This window comes from Linepithema humile, chromosome 4 (genome assembly GCF_040581485.1).
Source record: "Linepithema humile isolate Giens D197 chromosome 4, Lhum_UNIL_v1.0, whole genome shotgun sequence".
Taxonomy (NCBI): Eukaryota; Metazoa; Arthropoda; class Insecta; order Hymenoptera; family Formicidae; genus Linepithema; species Linepithema humile.
This window is the reverse complement of record NC_090131.1, coordinates 7596265-7619663: the sequence shown is the minus strand read 5'-3', so window position 1 is coordinate 7619663 and position 23399 is coordinate 7596265. Positions and strand designations below refer to the sequence as shown.

Sequence of the window (23399 nt, the reverse complement as noted above, 5' to 3'; positions counted from 1 at the left end):
AGAAGATGAGGGTTTGCTCGATTGACACACTATTATAATTACTTTGACATGTTTAATCGTTAAAAGTTGATCTCTTCATAGATGCTTCAATTCACGTAAACTAGCGATCAGATCTAACACAAATATTCACACGTAGATATGCACGCATACGGACACACACGCAGTATTTCACGAGTTTAGTCGCAATCGAGTGCTGATCGATGAAACGTTTACGATTTCACAAGTTGGAATGAGAGAGTTCGTTTGTAATTGGAATTTCTATCCTCCAAATTCGGAGAACAGTTAGTCTCGCAATACTGCTAGGAAAAAAAAAACAAAATACAGCGTTCTATACTTGGCGTTGAGAGATCGAAAGGAAACTTTTGCAGCATTCACGAAGAAATTAGGCCTCAATTTAAGCCACCGGTAGACATTTTGCAATTACAACGTCAATAGGAACTCTGTAACCTTTTCTCCTTATTTATTCGCAAATGTTACATCATGAAAGCGCACTTTGTTATAAAACTTAATTTTTATCGTTACACCATAACGTTATTTCGTACAGTTGCGTGTCATTCAATTTCGATGTTGATTAATTGATGTTGATACGTTGATCAGCTTTTGTTGTTGCTATTAATTGCAAAAATATGACATTGCTAACTTAATTCCACCATCGGGCTCTGTACATTTTATAAACTTTCCTTATAAACTTTTTTATAAACGCAGCAACAAATTATATGTCAGCTAAATTATCTCTAAATTAGTTCGCGCGATAACTTGAGATTTAAATTAATCATTAAATAGTTTTGTAAGAAATAAATTATACGTGTGCCTTTCGGAGAAAGGCGACATATCACACAAGTTACATAGAATGTCACATAAACTTGTTCATTGCACGAAATTACAACAAGAAAGGATCTAATAGACATAATAATTTACTTAAAAAATAGGTCGACGCGTTAACATGATTTGCAGATTTGATTAAAAGATGCCACTTTCCCAAAACTAATTTTTCGTTCGAAGAGTCCTGTGCTTAAAGACTAGTAACAGACTGTAATCACTGTATGAGCAAATTTATGATATGCAAAATGAATGTGAAGAACATTCTTTTAGTGTCTTCTCGGACAAATGTGTATTGTTTTTTTTTTTTCTTTTTTGATTCTTGTTTTTGGCACTGTCGACCTCTTCCTATTTTTTTTTTTTTTTTTTTTTTTTCATCAAGTCTTAACAATTTGTCCGTAGCGAGACATTCGTACAGAAAGAAGCCTAAATCTTCGCCTGTTTTTCAAACGGACCTGCGTCATTCGTCGTATAATTAGCGCGCGTAAAAATCTGCTTAAAATCTGTTTTGACATGGGGTGACATATTGGAGCGTGTAAAAATAGTCTCACAAACGTGCTATTTCGAAATGATGCGCGATAAAAAGACAATACATTATTCTTACGGAATCGACAGATGATTCTCGCGACTTGCCGAAACCATCCACGTATCAGTCGACGATGCTCTGTGCGTATTGCATTCAATGCGCGCGGAGTATCGTTTAATATACGCGGACAGCCTCGCCCTAATCACATTTACTTACATCGCTAAAGACCGTTTAAAGAAAAAGTCGCACGATCCCTTCCGGATCTCGTCGCGAAAGTTCATGCGCTTTTGTCATTTAAAAAAATACCGTCGCGCGATACATCATAAAGTGGACTTGATTTACAATTCTTTAATGTGTTTAACACAGCCGAAAACACGTTGGCGTTTGCACGAGCGCGCGTTGCATTGAATACTAACACGCGGCACCCGCGCGGTGATAATTTCTTTTTTGTTTTTCTTTCGTTTTTTACAAAGGAATAATCCGTTGTCCGCCCACTTTATGAGATATTCGATTCAATATTCCGATCATTCTTCTCGCGCATGAGAAGTTCGCAAAGTGTCGGCGCACCAGCCATCGTCCTTTCGTTAAACATACTTTTTCCTCAAACACTACTTTACTATTCTTAACAATGCGTTGAATCTTAACAATTTTAACATGAATCTTGACAATGATTTACAGAGAAAAGTTTTTAGCGCAAAATGTTCTTTCAGAAGAACTGGAACAACCAACGCTATTTCGCAGCTCGGAGGTAGAAGGATAATTATCTTATATCTACAGGCTACGATATATTGGCTATTCCAATTTCAAGATGTTCACAGAAGACGCTGGAGAGCAGCTGATACTCGCGACGGAGCTGAGAGTCGACAGACGAGTCCCGTCACATTGCGCGGAACTGAATAAAATGCCGATATTTTTTTCTACAATCGCGTTAAGAAAGATTTCGCCGGAACTTTAGAAAAACAATCAATATCTTTCTTAATAAGTCGTTTCTAATCCTTCTCTCTTTTACTCGTGAAACTTTAGACTTGCGTCGCAATAACAGTCAATTCATATTAAAATCCAACATTGTTAGATAACCATCTTAACAATGAATATATACTTAATTCTTATCAATACCAATTTATATTTATATCATATTTCCCCTTCGATTGAAAAAAAAAAAACACTCTGTTCGACGCGCTTTCAGGGAATAAAAAAATGATTCTTGAACATTTCGGCATTAGTGATTTCCGCGTTCAGCATTTTCTGTCGACAGAAAGACAATAACGAACGCGGAAATTACAAACGGAAATGTCCATGAATCGTATTGTCCCGAATTTGTCGTACAGTATATTTCTCGCAATCGAAGGACAACCGTGGTGTCAATACAAATTGGTATTGTTAAAAATTAATGTGTAAGTCCATTGTTAAGATCACTATCGCCAATATTAATATTAATTAATAACGATTGAATAATACAAAATTATTATTATTATTAAAAAAAACGGCGGATTATATTTAAACTTGCATTCATAACGCGGTTGGAAGAAAGGCACGGTACGTAAATCCTACATCGCGTCGTATATGTCAGACGAATGGTTCTCTGGATCCACTCTGGATCAGTTAGAAATTTTTGCGACATTTCCCCAGCATGCTGTGTAAAAATCTTGCAAGTGAAACGCCCAATATACATAAGTAAAATAATTTAATCCTGATGTATCTTATTATTATATATACTTAAGAAAATAGCGTAAAAACGAAAGATTCATATATAAAACTACACTCTTATTCTTTCTCCCCGAAATGGAATTGATAAGCAGAATAGTTATGCTTGTGATACACAATTGACTTGCGTTCAAGACAAGAGAATGACAACTATAAGAAGAGCTAGATTTAATTTTTTTCCTCTCCGCAGATTCAAATAAATTAAATTTGCTTTAATTTCGTGAACTGACGACGCTAATAAAGGTCGATAAACAATAGCAAAGTGGGGGAAGGAAGAAAAACGTCTACTGTCATAAACCGTCGAATCTTCTAAATAACAAATTAATAAGGATAAAACGCAATTGCACGACTCGATTCGCCTCTTAATCTTATCTTCGTCATCACTTTTTTCGGCGATGCCAAATCGTTCGATCGATCGATCGTGCAAAAAACGTGCGCGTACGCGGTTTCCCTTTCTTCGGAGCCACTGTGCTTTGCTCCGAACTTCCGTTCAATTTACGATGGACAATGATCTAAATTACATGTGCATTTCATGCGTCCATCCGGGTCACGAGGTACGACGCGTAATAAAAATTATAAATATATATATATATATCACGCAATTGTGGAAATGAAGCACAATTGTTAAATAAAATACAGTCAGTGGTAACGGAAATAATCAACTGATAATAGAAAATTCCATTACTAATTTGTTACTTTCACCATTGAGTAAAACTTTCCGTTATAACTTCAATTAGTCAAAAATCATATATCCTCTAGCATATATATATATAATTTACTGGTAGTATAAGGACCAGCGGACAATTAAAAATCCCATCGCGCATCGCGGAACTTGAAAAGTGACGGTAGCCGCGGCAGCTTGATGCCGCATAATCTTTAGTGTAAGCCGAGACTCGCCGATTCGCGGGGGAAGGGCGACGCATCCGCGATTCCGGGACGTCAACCGGACATGATGGCGTTTCTCGGTATCGGGTTCACGTGGTTCTCCAGCCTTACCAGACGCACGTAATTGCGGCCGTAGTCTGTGAACGCCATCCTGCCGTCGCAGTAAAGAGCCACGCCGAGCGGACGATCCATCTCTTCCTGGCCGGGCATGTACGTGTAGATGAGAGTGCCGATCGAGTTGAACGCCTTGATCGAATTGTGGCGCGAGTCCGCGACCAGGATGCTGCCGTCGTCCGCCGCAATGACGCCCTGCGGTCGCTGGAACGCCGGTGTATTCTCGTCGTTCTGCCCGTCGCCGCTCTCCCCGCCGTCGTTCTCTCCGTGCCGTCTGCTCTTCGACTCCTTCTCGCATCTCAGTATGCGCATCTCCGTCATGTTGTACTCGATTATCAGCACGTGATGATTGTTGAAGTCCGTGACGATCAGCTTGCCGTCGTTGTTGAAGCAGATGCCGCGCGGCGAGTCCAGGTAGCGCAGCAGGTGCGGCTGCCCGCCGAACATACGCAGGGGGATCCCCTCGGGGCTGAACAGCTGGATGCGGTGATTCCTGGTGTCGGTGACCGCGATCTCGCAATTCGAGTTCACCGCCACGTCCCAGGGATAGGAGAACTGGCCCTGTCTCTCGCCGTGCTCGCCGAAGGACCTCAGAAACTCCCCCTCCATCGTTAAAATCTGAAAAACAACATCGGCTTCGGTGAAAAAAAAAAAAACCAGCGAAGAATTACACAAGATTGCTTCGGGGGGGGAAAAAAAAAACACCACGCACCTGAACACGATGATTGTCCTTGTCGACGACGATGAGGCGACGCCTGGCGTCGACGGCGATTCCGGCCGGACGATTGAACTGGCACGGGCCGTTGCCGTAAGTGCCGAATCGCCTGACGAGCGTGCCGTCCTCGCGGTAGATCTGTATGCGATTGTTGGACCGGTCGCTGACTATGATGTTGCCATCCTTGTCGCACGTCACCCCCCACGGCCGGCAGAGATTGTCGGGGCTCTCGTCGCCGAAGTGGCCGATGATCTGGACACTCGTGCTCTTCACGTACAGCTCGGGCTCCCAGCTCGGTAGGACGATGTTGCTGCCGTAGGACGCTATCGCGTAACCGCGCGGAATCGATTGCATAACTATCTCGTTCAATCCGTACGGGAAGAACTGCTGCGATTTATAATCGTGATTTATCTTGTGATCGCCAATCGTGCCCGGACCAGTCAGCACGACGGTTCCGCCGTTGGCGATCGCGGGCAGCACGCTGCTATCGGAGCTCCTGAACGAGATCCAATTCTCTTCCCGGCCAGCCCGGGCCTTCGTCTTCCGATTCTGACGAATCTGCCAGATCTGCGGGGGCACGAAATTTCAACATCTTTATAGAAATTTCTTCAAATGTGACGCAATTATTACAAGTTTCGTTTTATTAATATCTTTTCTAATGTTGTTTTCCTTTTTTTTTTTTTTTTTTCAAAAACTGCACAGAAACATTCCAGCGAGAAATGACTCGTCGAATCGACATCAATATGATGTAATATCGATGATTTTGATGTCGATTTGATGTCGATTTGACATCGATTGATAGGTCATTTCTCGCTGGGATGTTAGAAAGTTAAGAAGACGGAGAGAAGATAAGATACCTCGGCCAACACCATGTCCTTCCTCTTCAAGAGGTCATCGGGATTACAGACAAGGGCGGATAGTCGCGAATCATGGATGGCGCATTTGAGGGCACTGATGGCCTGCGACAATCGGTTCCTATCTTCTTTCAGGTTCAAGTATTTCTCCTGCAGAGCCTCAAATTTCCATCGTCGCGCTTCCACTATCTGTTTAAACAATTTCTTTTCTCTTTCTTCAACGGCAGACCACATTCTACGTGAGAAGAACTTTACGTCAGCGAGCGTATCACTGGTTCTCTGATCTAGCGCTGCAATGTCCATCTACAAGTAGTGCGCAACAAATTCTTTTATTCTCCAGATTTATTTTATGCAGGATGTACATAATTGTGTTTTTTAACCAGCAATACGCGCACGGTTAACGTAAATATGAACAAGTGTATGCAAGCTTTAATGATGTATTTATTAATCTTAAAAATCAAGAAACTTTTACTATTTACTGCTTGATTTGGAATATTTTTGTATAATTTTTCGCAAAATATTTTTTATTTTATATTCCTATTTAATGCAACATATAAATAATAATTTAACTGATATTCAATAAATCAGTGTTTTATAAAAAATCTTTAGTTTTGTTATCAGATTTGAAGGAAAACACATTTGTTTTCCGCACTTTTGCATATATATTAAAATTTTTAATCAAAAAATGGTAAAAATTATTTCAAAAAATCCATTATTCTTCGCTAACATTATTATTCATCGCCTTTCGATCATTCATGCTGCACGTCGGAAGAGCTGAAAAATCACTAAAAAATCTAGAAAACTAGAATCTTTATCAGAATGAACATCTAATGACAGAGGAAGACATCGAGGAAAGAGCCGACAAACCACTCACCCCCATATTTTCCATATCATCCGCGAGGACATCGATTCCAAGGTAAGCCTCGATTAATACGTCCTCAGCTTGACGCTGGGTGATCTCGATAAAGTCCACCAATTCGATCGTCACGTGCTTGCGTACGCAGTGTACGGCGCAATCTCTGCAGATCGGCTTGCAGCAGGTCTGACAATAAAACGGCTCAGTGAATGGATGATCACTGCAGCAATAAGTCTGCTTCAACAAGCAATCGGGCGATTGATCCTTCTCAACCTCCCTCGCCGCCTCCGTCTCCATCGCCATCAACGATGCATTTGGCACATCCTGCTCGGCACTCGCGCATTGCTGCTCGCATGCCAACAGTTGTCGCTCGGAGCCGATCTTCTCCGCTCCGTTCGCCATCTCGAGCTCGCGCGACATCAACGACGTCAACGACACGTTGAGCGCGTCCGCTTGAACGTTCGGGCTGCAAGCTCGCTGCTCGCACGCAGGTGATTGCTGTTCGGAGTATCCGCTCGCCTCCTTCGCTATCTCCAGCTCCTTCGGCGGTATCAGCGCCACGTTGGACGCGTCGCTCTGAGCGCTTGGACTATGGATTTGTATCGGTGACACTTGATTATAATCGTCTTCCTCCAGCTCGTTCCTTATCAACGGTACGCCGGACGCATCCTTTTGTACGCCCGGACTGAAGGCCCGCTGTTCGCATATGGGTTGTCTAAAGTAAACATCGTTCTCTATTTCTAACTCTTTTGTTATCAGCGGGATAAACGGTACGTTGAGAACGTCCGCGTGGGCGCTCGGACTACGCATCGGCTGCTGTATGGGCGACTGTATGCGCATCGGTGACAGCAGCTCGGAATAGCTGTCGTTCACGTCCGACAAATCGATCTTCAGGAAGTTCTTGTTGAGATCCTCGAACGGCTCGCCGCGGCCGGCGCCGAAGAAGCTCGAATTGCACACGCCGATTTCGTCGAATATCCGGAAGTACCCGAAATTATCCGGCGAGCCGGCGTCCAGCTGGGGAATCGGCGAATGATTCGCGATGCTCTCATCCGAAGAGCCCGGCCGACTGTCGCACGAGCCCAATGAATCGGTTATAATGTCGTGGCCGCGAAGCCTCGCGCATTGATTCAAGAATCCTGGTGAATTGAGAACCGAGCGGCCCAGGTTGCCCTTCGGGTACTGCTTTGACTTCCCGGGAACAAATTGTTTCGAGAAGCTCTCTGAACTGCATTCGGAAAACGATCGGTTGTGCTTAACGGCGTGCGGTCCATTCCGGAAACTTTCGTCCTGCTTCCGAGACTTGTGCTGAAAACGCATTTGTTCTTTACGATTTACAAATTTCGAACTTACCGCTTCGATCGAATTTGAAGTGGTTTTAGAAGACTGATAAACATGTAACGCGTATTCGGATTAATAAAAAATGAACTTTAAGGTTACAAGCTGAAATCTCGCGTTTTAATTTCAACCGCAATCTGAGAGGAAAATTCGATTATAAATAATTTCGTTTCCGAATATTGAAAAAGCATTTTACGCGAATATAACAATTTCAACGCTTTACAAATTACGAAAAATATCGATTGCACTCACTCGCATAGCAGGACGATGACAGTCCACTCCGTTGTGGGGAGATCTCGATTGATTCATTGCGGCAGGCAACAATTGAAACTGCACGGCCGTACTGTTGAAATTTCTTGCTTTTCTAAAACAACAGTTAAAACGAGATTTTGAAAAAAAAAAAAAAAAAAACTAGTTGAAATACCGATGCTAGCTGACGACCGGCTCTACGTGAAATGGTGAAGCAATGTGGACGCATGCCCGGTCGATTTTACGGTCAAGGAATGTCCGTTCGCTCAACGTTCGGTCAACGTTCGACTAGTTTCGACTAGTTCGGACTTCGAGATCCCACACAGTTGATCCCCCATCGGTTTTTATATAATACATCAAAGCAAACAGACAACTAGACTGCTAAAAAAAAAAACCGAGGCAGCTTTATATCAGCTTCTTAAATTTAGCAACGCAACGCTCTTTTTTATTTCAACTGCTAGCATAAACGATGATCCACGCGGGAGTAGAAGTCGTCTCATTATGTACCGTGACGCGTAAAAATTCAATCGGACTTGGATTTAGCTTCCGAGAGAGAGGGAAATTGTGTATCCAAACGGGCAGAGATCGATGATCCGAGAAGATCCTCGATAAATCGCGACGAAATTTCTCAAAAGTAAAAACCAAGTTCAATTGACGGCGGCGATAAAAATTAATTTTTGAAAACTTCCTCCTGCTTCGTCAAAAATGTTGAATAACAAAAAGAAAACAGTAGGAAAATGTAGATGTCGAATTGACCTCTGTACTTATTCATAACAATGGAAACGTCTTTGTGAAATATATATTTCTGCACATCCACAACATTGAAGATGAACTTTCCGAAATAATAACGGTTTCAACCTTGGGCGAAATCGACCTGCGCGCTAAAACGCCTGTTTTATGCCTTATGCAATATCCAAAAGCACTTTGCGAAACTCTCGCGACTTCTCTCGTCGCGTATAGCACGAGTGTTGCGTCCGCGAATTTGCGCGCTTTGATCGAATAACGGTACTTTCGCTCGTCGAGACGATGACTCGATTATTAAATGAATGGACAAAGACGTGCATTGTCTAAAGATTAGAGATCGATAAACGCGCGAAGGATCAATAAAGTGAAAATTCTTCTTGCACCGCGCGAGCGATCGGCTAGCGTTCTTACTTTATCCGCCTCGTCGATGTGGCCCGATTCGCCTGTTTCTATCGAGCTTTCGTAACGTTGTTGATGCTCGAACCACCTCGGCCTCCTGTTCGCAACGAACTAACCGATCATCGACTCTCGCACTGTTGACAAAGATTCGTCTCGCGATCGCTAGGTCACCTCGTGTGATATCCAAATTGTACAGTGTGTTCTATTTTTAATGCATTACTTTGCAGCGATCGACCAATTCTCAGCCAATTTAAAATTGCCTAAGCGAAAAGGAATTAAGAGAAATGATTAGCTGCAATTATTATTTTGCTCTTGCAAATAGATAATTAAATACGGGAATTTTTACCCGAGCATGTAATCTGAAACGCTTGATGCAGTTAGCAAATATGTGTATTCCGAATGTGTTCCTTTTCGCGAGCAACGATGCTAATGAAAGTAATATTCATTATTTTTAATATGAGTGTTTTTCGCACAGTACACGTAATTATAATCTTCTCATTTTCCACGCAATCCGATAATAATCCAAATAACTTTGTATAAAAATACGCGAATTAAACAGAGATTTACGAGTTAAAATAAGCGCAATTGAAAAACAAGAGACACAAACGATATATGAAAATTATTTTCTCCGTTTTCCCGAATACGCTAATTTTCCGATTCTCGATGCAAACAAGTAATAAGGATCTGAGCTCGTCGCTTGTACATGCATCGAGCTGTATCGATCTGTCAGCGTCAATATAGACGCTTTCCGAAAAAATCGAGACATGAAGGACACGCGAAAATGGCACGAATGGAGGGCGCAAAATCAAGCTGTTCGCCTGCCGTTATTTTCTCGAGCAGAGAGTCCATGAAATCGCCAAACCATATCTTTTTCCGGATGCCTTGCGAAGGGTGGTTATCCTTAAAATCGCCATGGCGACCAAGGTCAGATTCGCTTTTCCTCTCGAGGGTCGGAAAGGAGGAGAAAGTAAAATGGTCGATGCTTACGTGTTGACGGCGTATTTGCGAGCGCGAGCGCGCGTACGCCGTCGTGTGGATGTGCGAATACGCATGAATCGCGCGCCCGCGCGATGTACATTTACCCGAGATGTATACAACAGGTGTTACATACCCGTCGCGCGTTTAAATAGTTCGATCAAATTCTGCCCGTGCTGACGTCCCTTTGTCCCACTCGCGTATCAATCTATATTTGGAACTGTTAATATTAGAATTTTGATTTTTATCTCCTCTTTAAACAAGAATAGCGTATCGAAAATTTATTTTAGATCTCATTTTTTTAGAGTATTTCAGAAATGATTTCTCTTCGCGAGAAATCTGGAATAAATCCTCGGCTCGATTTGCAAATACTTTTTCAGGATTTCAATACGCTTCCAATACTTTCAAAACGTCCGCATTTTACATCCCCGATAATTCAACGATAATATAACATCTGCGACTATCGGCGAGACGGTCAAAGCTATTCGATTTCGTTTTCACTGGCGGCTGCTGAGCGGCGTCGCCTGCTACTTTCGCTCTCGTTCGGGTTTCAATGCCGTATAATAGAAGCTCCACGGTACAAGATAGCGCGACGGAGAGTCGCGAAGAACACACACACACACACACAAATAAAATTCAGTACAATATAAAACAAATTCCATAAAATAAATAAAAATAAAACACGTAAATGATAAACATTAGACAAATAAAACTTGACAAATCTCACCTTTCACACGAATGCTTTTCTGCAAAGTAATCGAACCACCGTGCAGCGAACTCGTCTCTTTTCGAGATATTTATACTCGCGTACTTTTCCAAGATTAATAGCCTTCAACGGCTGGACATTGACATTGTATAACTGATATACTCTCCATATGGAATGTCGGGCGCAAGTGGATAGGTTTATTTTGCAGAAAAAAATCGTGGACAAATAAATCGATTGATGTACAAATAATGAAGCAAGGAATATTGCACGGTCGGCTCGGCTCGTCCGTTTCAAGCTTGAGCTCGACTACTTAACAGCAAGACTAGTGGAAATTGCCGGGTCCGCCTATTAGGGATCGCTAAATCACTTAGCAGACCCCGGCTTTTCACCTTATGTTTCCGACCTTTCATCTCCAATATTTGCCCGCCCCTAACCCCTACTCTGCATCCTTGAACTTTCACTCATCAGGGTTCGTTGCCAATTTCTACTCGCGCCTCCGCTGCCCTTTCTCCCGCGCTCACAGATATTTTAGTGCCCGCGACTTCTAAACTCATTAATTACAGTTATTTACAATTGAAACTGTTCATTATAAATAATCAATATCAGTCATACTTTATAAATAACACCATCGGTAAGCGAATAAACAGGCCGAGAAATAGATAGAATAGCGCAATATTTAGAGAACATAATGTTCAGGGAACAAAAACGGTACGTATATATTGTGAAATGAAAAAAAAGAAATTACAGAGTACATTAAAGATCATCGATTAATTTTCGGAATCATGTAAGAATTGACGAAGGTCAGTGGAGCTGTCGAATAAGCCTTCTTACAATTAACAAACTAGAAGAAATATCTACTGATCGCTCGCAGCGTGGGACATGCAGTTTCTCTAAATTACCGCGTGCGAGACAATAATCTAGAATAGGACAGACAGTAATTGAAAAAAGTCAAGTACGATTGTTGCCGGTGCGATCGCGCCGTGGTCTTCCCGCACGCACCCTCGACGATCGGCGGCTCCCAGTACGTGCTCCTCACGTAAGGATTCCAGGCGGTCCGCCCGGGGAAGGCGGCCAGAGAAGAGTCGCGAACGCGCGCCATCGGTCCGTCCGTGCCGGGGAACAATCGGGAGAGACTGAGAGAGCAACCACGCGGCAGCGGCGGCGGCGGCGACGGCGACGTCGACGTCGATTCGCGAAGACCTCGACGGTGAGTGAGTCGTCAGGAACAGTCGCGGGTCGTCAGCGTTGCTTCACGCAAGCCGAGGCCGGCGCGCGAGGAACAGAACATCCGCCCTTATCCCCGGCTCGCTCTACCTCTGAATCACCCTCGGTCGCCCACGTATCGCGCGACGCCGGGGACGACCGCGTAGGTGACTTCTCGCGAAATCCCCCTCCTCGCGGCGCGCCGCGACAGGGCGCTTGCGCCCGGAAACATGAATGGAGGCGCCCGTTCAATGCCGGCCGGACTTTTATTTGCCCGCTCACGGGAGCACTGCGGCATCCAACTCCCGCCCCCCCCCCCCCCCCCCCCCCCCCCCCTCCATCCCCCTCCTTCAACGACGACGACGACCTTCAGCCACCAGCCAGGGTCGATCGGTCAAATCCGCGGGCTCCGTCCCGAGGAACAGGTGTTGCATTGAGCAACCGCGCAGCGGCGTGACGCAGTCAATTCTCTCGGACGGAGTACGTCATAGTTCATTAATCCGTCATCCGCGAGCTCACCCCGTGATCTATATTTCATTACTCCTCGCCATTGTCAAATGCAATTCGGAAATGCGATGCGTCCCCCCACGCGCTGGAAGCGCACGTCTCTTCGGCGTGTCGAAGATTCGATGTCGCCCCGATCAAGGTTTTCCACTCTCAAATCCCGACTCGCAATTCGCGCGAGCTCTTTCTCCGCCGGCGAAGCGTATCGATGTCACGCGTTCCTTTTCTCAAGACTCCCGCTCGAACATCGCCGATTAATGGTCGATGCGAGTCGCCGCTTCGTAAAAAAAAAAGAAGGCAGAGACATGGAAAGGAGGAGGATGGGAAGGAAATTTTGATAGAATGCGATAGAAGGAATCGTACTTACGGCGGCGGCGCCGCGCGATGCTGGCAAAACGTTGAACGAGATGCTAAGAATTAGAGGCTGCAATTTTATGAATGGACGACTTGGGCGTGAGAGATCGGGCGGTGGGGAGGTCTCGCGCTTTAACGATCGAGGACACCCCCGTTCTCCTTCTCCTCCCCTCTCTCTCTCTCTCTCTCTCGCGCTCCCGTACGTCTTCTCGCTCTCCCTCTCTCTCGATTCATCCCCTTCTGTACTACGATCTCATTCTCTTTCTCCCTTCGCCGGCTGTGCGCACACGTGAGCGCGTAAATGCGCCCGCGCAATTGTATCGGCTATGCGGCCGTTCATAGATGATGACGCGTGTATGTGTATACAGTGCACGTGTGCAGGCGAATTCTACGGGGGCGGATCGCACACCCTTCGCTTACGCAAGAAGACGCTTCTGGCGCAAAACAGTTATTGCCGAGTGCAACAATCGCGATCGAATGCTTGCGCAACATCGATAGCTCGTGTGCTCTCGGATTAAATTTAGATCTGCCGAGTGTTTTCAAATTGAGAGCGCACTATAAGATTCGCGATTTTAGAATCCAAGTACGAAGGTGACAGGGAAATGATAATTCCGTTGGGAATACGATGGAAAATTTTGGAATTCTGCGAACTGTAGATTTCCAATTTCCATTCTTTGTTCAATAAATTAATTTAACAGGCACTAATGTTACAAAATTTCTGCTTGTTAAAACTTCCCCGGCAGCCGATTTCACTTAAGGCTACGATCTGGGATGCATAAAGAAAAAGCAAGTTTGCATCGCGGAAGTTAATCTTGGACGATAACAAAATCAAAATTGAGCGAAATTGGCTTAAATTTGCTAGAGTAGAAAGTAACGAGAGAGAATTCTTAAAGCAGATGGCTCGATAGATTCGAAGACTTATACGTATCGCGATGCGTAAAATCTGAAACATTCAATCTGTATAAATAAACAGTTGATATAAATCAACTGTTTATTATACATTTCTTTTCATTAAACTTTCAATGGCACTTTCATTACCTTCAATAATAAATTTTCGCACAAATGTTTAACGTGTCTCGCATTACTGATAAAAGGTTCATAACCGGAAAGCTTTCCAGGAAAGGAGTGATTTCCTCGTTGAATTTCATCAAACATTAATTCGATTCCCCGGACACGCATAATTCGAAGGTACCTCGATTCTCCGGGCATCGGTGCCTTTCGCGTAAGCGAGCGGTGTGGACGGGCGGAGGGGGCGAAAATTGCCCGGTGGGTGATACGTCGATGAACGAATGTCCCCACCGAAAACACCCCCAGCGCCGGGGAGCAGCGTGGGAGTTTCCAAGGTCATTGCAAGAGCAAAGCTACGTAGTACGACGCCTCCATTCCGACGCCCGCGCACGAGACGTAGGCGTGGAGCACACATACAGATCAGTTATAGGTCGTTTCAAATCGTCGACGACGATTTGGCGACGGTATTTCGGTGCAATTATCTGAAATGCTGGCAGAAGTTGATGTATATAAATTAGCGTAATTGAGGAAAGCATCATTGATGACGGGAGTGGCGTGGCACAAGGACTGTTCAAAAATAGATATATTAAGACACATCAATAGAATTTTCTGTGTATGTGTATATATATATAAAACTGCGAAAATACAAAACAACATGTCCCTTTAATATACAATCCTACATGTCCTTTTAATATTTAGTATGTCATCTGAAGTTCTCGGAATGAAATGGCATGAATGTAGATTTGAAAGAAACGTGGAATAAACATTTCTGAAATCGCAACAGTCATTTTAGATAAAATGCGTTTCATATTTTAACCGATGAATTATGAATGAAAATGCTTTCTGCACGATGAATGCTGCATTTGCTAATTAATGAAAAATCCATTTAAACGCAAATTTCTCAAGAACGATCGGGCTGTTAAAAAAGAATACAACCGATTTTGTGCGTCGATTTGTAATTACAAATAAAACTTAAGTCCGCCACTATACGTTAGAAGCAAAACAAAAATTAAAACAATGGAACACATATAAATTCTCACAAAGAAAGCCAAGCTCGTTTTATCAGCTATAAAAGTAATGGTATCGATTTTCTGAGACACTAAAAGAATTGAAATATAGAAATAACACTCGAGAAGAAAATAAAAATCATTTTAAAAAGACATGTCGTTTTTCCATTCCGAGAACTTTTTTAATGACCTATGTATATAAATAATTTTGATATCGCTGCTAATTAAAACTCCCGTTGCGACGAATATAAAATAATTTTTTTGCATTTATCAAAGTGAATTCAAAAGTCACGCAGTAAAAAGACCCAAAAAGAAGCATTGTATTACAAAAATACTTCACATATTGTTTGTTTTACTGAACGCAAAGATTGCAATTTGCGCAAATTGCAATTTTTCCGTTCAGCTCATTTGTAACGCTTTACAAGTGATGAGTTTATAAAAAATATGTTTGCAATCAGTGTCAACCCTCTCGCAAGATTCACAGAACCAAACCGAATTGTTAATTTATCTTTGCGTGATACCTTTAGCCTAGGAGTATCCTAAGGAACGTCATTCGAAACAGTTCTAACACACACGAATGGCATTTTTGCCAGTCACAATCACCACACCGTTATCTTGCAGCTCTCTCAGAGCGTCTTCAAACATTTCGCGTGTCACCAGCTGAAAGTAGAACAGGATTAAAGCAAGTGTGCCTCGCGTAAGGCATTGAAAGCAAACTGATAAATCAATAAATTATATAAACAATGTTGACTGAATAAACCCACCACATTGGATGATTCTTTCAGTTCCGTGAAAATCTTCTGGTAATTCAGCGTCGGCGCCTTATCTTTCTCCTTAATGAGCTTCTTCAGCGCTTCGACCAGTTCCTGCCTGCGTTTCCTCGCCGCCAACGACATACCGGTCGTTAAGATACTGATGTCGATTTTGCCGCTCAGCGGATCGATGGCGGATTGCTTCAGGGCCTCCCGGTGCAACCTGGACGAATGCACGAAGGTTTCAACGCGTTGAGCTCGGGAATTTTATTATCGAGAAAGGAATTCTTGAATAATCTCACCTCCAAGCTTCTTCGACGTCCACGATTTCCACCACATTGCTGAACCGCATCTTGGCGTGCGATTCGGAGAGTCTTATCAACGACTCCAGCTGCCTCGGATAGGCCGAGATTTGTCCGTAGCCGCTTCCCACTCTACGCATATCGACGTAAGCCTGGATCAGCCTCTGCTGGCTCTCCTCGTTGAGAGCAGGACGAACGTGCTCCTTTGCGTAAGCTATGTAGTCGCGCAGGATGCTCATGTCCACTATATCGTCTTCTTCCTCGAGATCCGATTTGTAATACAGCGACACCAGGTGTCTGGCGAGCTTCCTGTCGAACAACTCGTCCTGAGGATCCAGCATGAGGAATATTAAGTCGAAACGTGACATCAATGTGTGCGGCAGCATGACGTTTTCTATCACCTGGAAGCGAGAAAAAAATACTTGTTACCGCGGTTTTTCGATGGTTTGACGTTACAGATTTTGTGGATCATTAATTATTTCTAGCGCTTACCGTCTTATTTTTATTCCACTGCGACTCGGAAGGATTCGCCGCTGCTAGAATACTGGTCCTCGCGTTCAGCTGACAAATGATGCCCGCTTTCGCGATACTCAGCGTCTGCTGCTCCATAACTTCGTGCAGCACGGAGCGCGTGCTGTCGTTCATTTTGTCGAACTCGTCGATGCAACAGATACCGTTGTCGGCGAGCACCAAGGCGCCGGTTTGCAGCACTAATTGTCGAGTTTCCGGATCCTTTGTGACGAAAGCGGTTAAGCCGACGGCGCTGGAACCTGAAATGGAGGATTACAAATGTAAAGCGCCAACGAAAACTGTGCAAAATTTCAAATTCGCAAGCTACATACCTTTTCCGCTGCTGTACTGCGAGCGCGGCACCAGATTGAAAACAAATTGGAGCAATTGTGACTTGCTCGTTCCCGGATCTCCGCACAAGAGTATATTAATTTCGGACCGGAAGTGTTTCTTACTCGATTTGCTTTGTTCTTTCTTAGTGCCACCCAACAATTGCAGTAATATTCCCTTCTTGACGTCCTCGTTCTCGTAAATGCTGGGCGCGATGTGTCGCGCCAATCGTTCGTACACGTCTTCCTTCTGCGACAACAGCTTCAACAGCTCCACTCTCTCTGGTGGAAACACATGGTCTTTGCCCTCCTCTTGCTCGTACAATCTATGCGACAAACCAAAAGTCGTAATGTCACATTAATGTTTCACGGTGAAATTTATACACAAAATCTAAAAAATTATATAACACTTGAATGTAACATTAAAGTATGTGAAGCAGAAATAGTCGGGAATGCATCTTACCGTTTGGAATCTTGTTTTCTGAAATGGACGACGTCGACGTGCGTTTTGTAGATCGCTCGTACATTCGACATTCGTGGATTCACGCGCATCGGCAAGGCGCGATATATGCCGGTGACGGAGACCCTGTCACCCGGTGAGACGGCGTCGACTAAATTATTATGCGCAAAGAGCAGCACCGTGTGCGGAGTTTGACCCGCCGGCATGTCGTCCGGCGATTCTTGCAACTTGATTATTTGCTTGTCGGAGAAGTGGCTGCGGTTGTGTATCAAGTTGAAGCAGTAATTGTTGTTGCAGTGCGTGCACACCGTCGGCTCGGCTATGTGACCTCTGTCGATCTCCACGGTCGCCGTGAAGGAGCACACGATGCACTTGAAGAAGGCCTCGCGCATCTCCGGTATAATGTTCGACGATCTGATGACCATTCCGTTGATCGTGATCAGCTGATCGATGTCCTCCGGATTCAGCAGACGCATACTTCTCGTTCTCGTAACGTTGAACGGTCGCACTTGAATCTGATGGTCCAATACTGCGGCTGGATACTTCTCAAAGAACATTTCGTTTGCGGTCATGTCGAAAGCCGGTATCACTTCTTGCGGATAGCAGACTAATCGGTGGAAAAGTTGTTCGTCGAACGCCTCGAGGTGGGCGCAGTTCACGTTCAAGTAAGGTTCTTCCAGCGTATGTATCTCCTCGAGCTTTTGCAGGTAAAGCGGATCCGACAGATTCATGTTCTCCGGCAGCTCATCATTCTCTGCTTCCGGATCGATAAAGCGCAGAATAAATCGCTTGAATTGCTTCTTACATTGATCCACCACCACATTTGTGCCCCAGATTACTAGCTGCGGACCGCTCTCGCTCTCTGATGTTCTCTGACCGTTGGGCTCCTCCGGTATCTAAAACAAACACCTGTACGTTAACAATCTCCTCAACGCTGCGAGTGAAAGGACACGACGCTTTCGAACTCACTGGCTCGGCCAAGTTGACTTGTCGCATACGCCTGTCAGACTGGACGTCCGGCCTCTGTCGAACGGGTGTACCCCGAATACCGCTGCGCGGGGTGCGCACTGATGCCAGAGAGCTGGGAGTTCCGTAATTCAACGGAGACGACAGCTCTATCTCGCTCATGCCTGCGGCGAGAGGACTCGTCTGCACGGCTATCGTCGGCGAAGATATCGGCACGGAGGAGAGATCCTCCGACGAGGGTGCGATGGTTTCGTGGGTGCGACGGCCGCCCCATCGTAGCGGAGTGTCCACTGGATTGTTGCCTGTCCTCCTCTGCGGCGTGCCTGACACGTGACATAAAGCAAGGTGCTGCAGTTCGAGTGCGCGATGCACGTTCTTTCTCAACGGAAACAGGCAGTGCTTTTCGTACCTTGTCTGGTGGACGCGGATCCGACGGTGCTGGGCGTCCCGACGATCGAGGCAGCTCTGGAGGGCGGCGTGCGAGGTTGTCGCCTCGGTGTGCCGTTCGTCGAGGCATTGTCGTCCTGCGGGACGGGAGTCCTCGGCGGTCTCATGGGACTCGACATCGCTGACAGAGGCTGTAATCCTTTATTCCCGACTCCTCGGAACTCTTCGAAGTTTGAAAAAGATGGAGCACATATGTGCGTAATCGCTCAATTTCCCGCGCAATGTTGAGCATCAATCGACAGCATTGCAGACGGACCGAGCGTCCTCTCGAAAAGAGCTGAATTTTCACAAGTGAGAGAGATAGTTGCCTTGTTAGGGCATTTCTTTTTGTCACTAGAGAAATGATATCCTCAGCGGCCAATCAACTCTGTTTCTCGCGAAACGTAATGAAAGATGATTGGCTGTCGCGTACGTCGTTCGAAGTGCAATACACGTCCGACATCCTATGTGCAAAAGCCACATCTTTCGGAGGGAATTAACAAAAGAAAGAGAGAGAGAGAGAGAGAGAAGAGGAGAGAAAACGGAGAAAAAAGCATGCACTTCACGAGGAGTAGCACGATGATGTCACGCACAGTTTATTTATAAATTTGCAACGTTCCTCGCAGGCCGACTCGTACTTTGAACTTATTCGTACACACCTGCGTGCTGCGGGAACTGCGGGCCGTCGGCGTATTCCAGCTTTAAGAAAAGTACGTAAATCTATTAATAGTCGCTTGACACGACGAACCGAGTTCGCCGGTCGTCCGCGAATGGGACAGCGTATATCTGCGGATTATCGGTGTCGAAGATACGTCCGCTGCCGTTGGATCGTTTCCGATAGATGCGATCGAAGAGATCTTTGATTCTGTATTGTTCTGGAAAATCTGTCAGCTCGATTGAAAGTCGGCCACCCGCGGATCATCGCGGTTCGTTTTGTGAACAGAAAACACCGTTATTTATTTCCGCAAGCGAATCGTCTCCGGTATACGTGTCCAAAATTTGACAGTCGATACGTGTTGACGCATGTCGGATAGATCTTGACTGATAAAGATGGATAAAGTCCGTTGAGTGAATTAATTAAATTTCCATGCATTTTCGTGTTTCATAAAAATGACGGCGCCATGCAATTGATTCGTCCGCAATCGCGTGTTACTTTTTTATTCCTCGTTGCTGACTTGCATATATTTACGAGAAATACAAGATATGAGTCAACATTTTTTAATACAAGTGTTTTTCTCAACGGCATTCCGTCGAAAGTGTTCTGTGGACACAAATAGCATGCACTGTGCACTCGCTCGGGAGAAAGCGTAATAAAACTAAAAAACTTCGACAAGTACGCAGAGAACTGCGTACTTGTCGAAGTTTAAAAGCTATTAATTATGTATTCTACTTATCATTTTCAGATATCTGCACCAGAGACGAAATAAGAAATAAACATGAGTCTTCAGTGGACGCTCATCGCTGGATTCCTCTACATCGAGGTTGCGATAGTCCTCTTTCTAGTGTTACCAATAGCCTCCCCGATGAGATGGCAGAAGCTCTTCAAATCTCGCTTCTTGCAAGCTATAAGTAGCCAAGCTTCCATTTACTTTGTGGTTCTGCTGGGCGTCTTGGTTCTCTTCCTGTTGGATGCTATAAGAGAAATGCGAAAGTATTCTGGAAGCACAGATCACTCTGATCACCATCATCAGTTGAATCTTGAAATGCAAGGTAAGTTATTTCACATTGAAAACTATCTTCTGCATTCTATGCACGTCAATTAACCTTACATTCCTGTTGTTAATTGCAGTTTTCTTATCTTTGTCTTCTTATCTGTATTAATGTCTTTTCAGAAAACATGCGATTGTTTCGCGCACAGAGAAATTTCTATATATCTGGTTTCGCATTATTTCTGAGTCTTGTAATACGCCGTCTTGTCATCTTGATATCCAGCCAAGCCACCTTGCTTGCGCAGAACGAAGCAGCCATGCGACAGGCTCAATCTGCGACAACCACAGCCAGGAGCTTATTGTCCCAGAGAACGATTGGGGAAAGTGCGCAAAATGATTCTAACGAAGCGCATGATAAAGCTGTCTCGGAACTGAAAAATCAGATCAAGGATTTGCAAGCTAAGAATCTGGAACTTGAGAATATTTTGACTAAAGAAAAAAAGGATAAACAAGCAATAAAGTCGCAGGCAGACTCACTTGCGAAAGAATATGATCGTTTGAACAGCGAACACTCGAAACTTGAATCGAAGCAATCGAGTGGTGATAAGAAAAGTGATTAAACACTTCTTTGATTTTCTCTGGTGTCCTTTTTTCCGTTCTTTAACTTTGTAATCACGATTTTCTCATAAATTCTGAAATTTAGTTATATTATATATTGAGTTTTGTGTTACATAATTTAAACAGGACACACACATTTCGCAAGTCATGTTAAAACTTATTTATATGTTTCGTTGAAAGATTGTATATAGATATTATTATTATAATATGCCCCCTAATATACTATACATTCTTTTTATAATTTTGTGCACAGACTCTGTGTACAAAATCTACATTTTGCGATTTGTGATTGTTGCGCTTAAGTTAATTAAAATTATTGACTCTAAGTTTTTACGGTTGTTTTATAATTTTTTGGGGGGAACTTAAAGTGGTACAAATTTTGCTGACAGATGCATCATCAATTATAATCACAATACTGCATTAAAAAAATGATTCCATTTGTTACTATCACTTATTGCATGCTATATACGTTTGGCAAGAGTATTAATAGTGTAGAATATTTTACATACCTTAGACGATATATCTCAAATGTACTTCCAATCCTGCACATTTGCAAGATTGCATTCTCTTATTTTATATATTTACTAATCTTATGGAATTATTATAAGTATACTTTCTATAATGCTATATTGTTATTGGCCTTTATTTGGGTCGTGCACCGGAGAGACTATGCTGTATATATTTTGATCTATAAATAGAATTGTACTGGGAACCTCTAAGTGAGTTGTTCAGGTTACCTTTCATAGTATCCATTTTCTGCATAATTATAAAAATGTTATCTCACTGAAAAAAAAAATCATAAAGATCAATTCTCTTACTTCAGTTCTGGATGAACATTAGCAAAACATTTGAAAGAAAAAAAATATGGCATTGACGTCTAACAATATTTACTTTGTATAACAGTTAACATTTTATTATAAACTGCAATATATTTCCCTTAAATAATTTATTTTTTACATTTTTCTGCGCTGTACTCTCTTCGTTTTATACTACCTTTTATCAACAACATTTTGTTGAGATTAAAATAAGCACTTTAGGCATTACACCTTATCATTTAATTTTTTATTTATCAACTAAATGTCCTTCGTGTGAAAATGCTGTAAATAAAGCATTACGAACGCGTTTCAATCACACGTGTATACTGCACATTCCAGACACAATTTGAAAATTCTTCTACCAAATTCGAACATTTCAGAGTTTGCTTGGGATGGTCCTGGTAACATTTTACAAGTTTACTACTACTCTCCAGACACGGTTGCATTATACCTTGAATGTCGGCAGGTTGTCCTGTAAGGATATATTTACATTTATATAAATTTAAATTTTTATCTAATCATATAATATTGAAGACATTGTGTTATTTGATACATTAAAATCAATGTAACTTGTTGATTTCATTAATTACTGTGGTAAAACATTTTACTTATGAATTATATATGAAATTAACTTTCCACACATTGTTAAATGTCTCAAATAGCAAATGCTAAAGCAAGAATACATTCTCAATATCAATAAAACTATGTTCACAACAAATAAGAGCTTTAAATATAGAGTATAAAAAATCAATATTCAAACTTACCAGCCTTAGGAACAGAAGTTTCACTAATAGCCTTCTTATATTCATTTTCTAGGACGCGAGTGACATTTTGATAACCATCCTCCAGATTCTGCAAGCGCCTCTGCCAGTATTCCTCTTGTTGCCTCAGCTCGTTCTCCTTTTGTTGCTGCATTTGTAGAGCGGATATTGTTATTTCAGGATAATAATACGCCGGCTGTCCGGATGTCGTGTCAGCAGTTTGAGCTATCGTTGCAGCAGGAGGTGGTGGACGTTGCAGCGGCGTACTGGATCTGTCAGAGGAGGATTCGCCGATTCCCGATCTCTCGCTCTGAGCAAGACGCTGCACAATCGCGTTGGACACTTTGATTACCCCGATCTCTTCTTCATTCGAGATGGTCAACTTACGGGCACTCTGGCCGGAGCCCATCTTCGGGATCCTAACTTAGCGGCCCGCGATAACTTCACAATTTTGACCCACAATGCTTGATCTGTGCAAATAATTGTGTGATTTCACTAATGATATACGTAAACGATAACGACACGTTGTGATATCGCTTACCTAACCAATCCGTTGTTAACAGCGAGCTGTTATTCGCCTCATCGGAGTGAAGTTACATAAATACTTCACACCATGCCTTCCGCCACTCAGTGATCGATGACGCCAGATTTGAGACGCAAGCGGCAAGCAGTGTGAGGGAGGGAACGCCGCACACATGCGCAAGCCACGTACATGTGAGCCCCGCGTTTCGGCTAGCTTCGAACGGAAGAATTTATTTTAATTAGGGCGTCGTAAAAACGTTCTAAACGAGACATCCTTAGGACATCCTAAAAATGTCTTTAAAAAGATGTCGTTTTTTAATTTCTTCAAC

General features: G+C 43.4%; 4 protein-coding genes across 6 annotated transcripts; 1 reads left to right on the top strand and 3 right to left on the bottom strand.

The window, feature by feature from the left end:
* Nucleotides 1–38: 38 nt before the first annotated feature.
* Nucleotides 39–9355, bottom strand: LOC105677684 (E3 ubiquitin-protein ligase TRIM71). Of its 2 annotated transcripts, none has more exons than XM_012376455.2 (6): nucleotides 9216–9355; nucleotides 8064–8175; nucleotides 6492–7781; nucleotides 5621–5920; nucleotides 4761–5330; nucleotides 39–4666 (listed from the first exon to the last, which is right to left on the bottom strand). In XM_012376455.2, exons 2-6 carry the CDS (start codon nucleotides 8118–8120, stop codon nucleotides 3989–3991), a joined length of 2895 nt encoding a protein of 964 aa, XP_012231878.1. In that variant the 5' UTR covers nucleotides 8121–8175; nucleotides 9216–9355; the 3' UTR covers nucleotides 39–3988. The 2 variants fall into 2 exon arrangements, with proteins under 2 accessions (XP_012231878.1, XP_067209854.1); XM_067353753.1 differs by having other exon boundaries at nucleotides 5621–5806.
* Nucleotides 9356–14553: 5198 nt separating this feature from the next.
* Nucleotides 14554–19087, bottom strand: dpa (disc proliferation abnormal). Its single transcript, XM_012376578.2, has 8 exons — nucleotides 18689–19087; nucleotides 18283–18602; nucleotides 17317–18209; nucleotides 16857–17179; nucleotides 16507–16784; nucleotides 16015–16415; nucleotides 15725–15935; nucleotides 14554–15620 (listed from the first exon to the last, which is right to left on the bottom strand). Exons 1-8 carry the CDS (start codon nucleotides 18843–18845, stop codon nucleotides 15525–15527), a joined length of 2679 nt encoding a protein of 892 aa, XP_012232001.1. The 5' UTR covers nucleotides 18846–19087; the 3' UTR covers nucleotides 14554–15524.
* A 175-nt stretch (nucleotides 19088–19262) lies between these two features.
* Nucleotides 19263–21691, top strand: LOC105677752 (B-cell receptor-associated protein 31). 2 transcript variants are annotated; one of them, XM_012376580.2, is made up of 3 exons: nucleotides 19263–19415; nucleotides 20109–20415; nucleotides 20538–21691. In XM_012376580.2, exons 2-3 carry the CDS (start codon nucleotides 20142–20144, stop codon nucleotides 20972–20974), a joined length of 711 nt encoding a protein of 236 aa, XP_012232003.1. In that variant the 5' UTR covers nucleotides 19263–19415; nucleotides 20109–20141; the 3' UTR covers nucleotides 20975–21691. The 2 variants fall into 2 exon arrangements, with proteins under 2 accessions (XP_012232003.1, XP_012232004.1); XM_012376581.2 differs by lacking the exon at nucleotides 19263–19415 and adding an exon at nucleotides 19490–19631.
* A 151-nt stretch (nucleotides 21692–21842) lies between these two features.
* On the bottom strand, nucleotides 21843–23249 carry Chchd3 (Coiled-coil-helix-coiled-coil-helix domain containing 3). Its single transcript, XM_012376583.2, has 3 exons — nucleotides 23090–23249; nucleotides 22552–23018; nucleotides 21843–22259 (listed from the first exon to the last, which is right to left on the bottom strand). Exons 2-3 carry the CDS (start codon nucleotides 22955–22957, stop codon nucleotides 22084–22086), a joined length of 582 nt encoding a protein of 193 aa, XP_012232006.2. The 5' UTR covers nucleotides 22958–23018; nucleotides 23090–23249; the 3' UTR covers nucleotides 21843–22083.
* Between the last annotated feature and the right edge of the window lie 150 nt (nucleotides 23250–23399).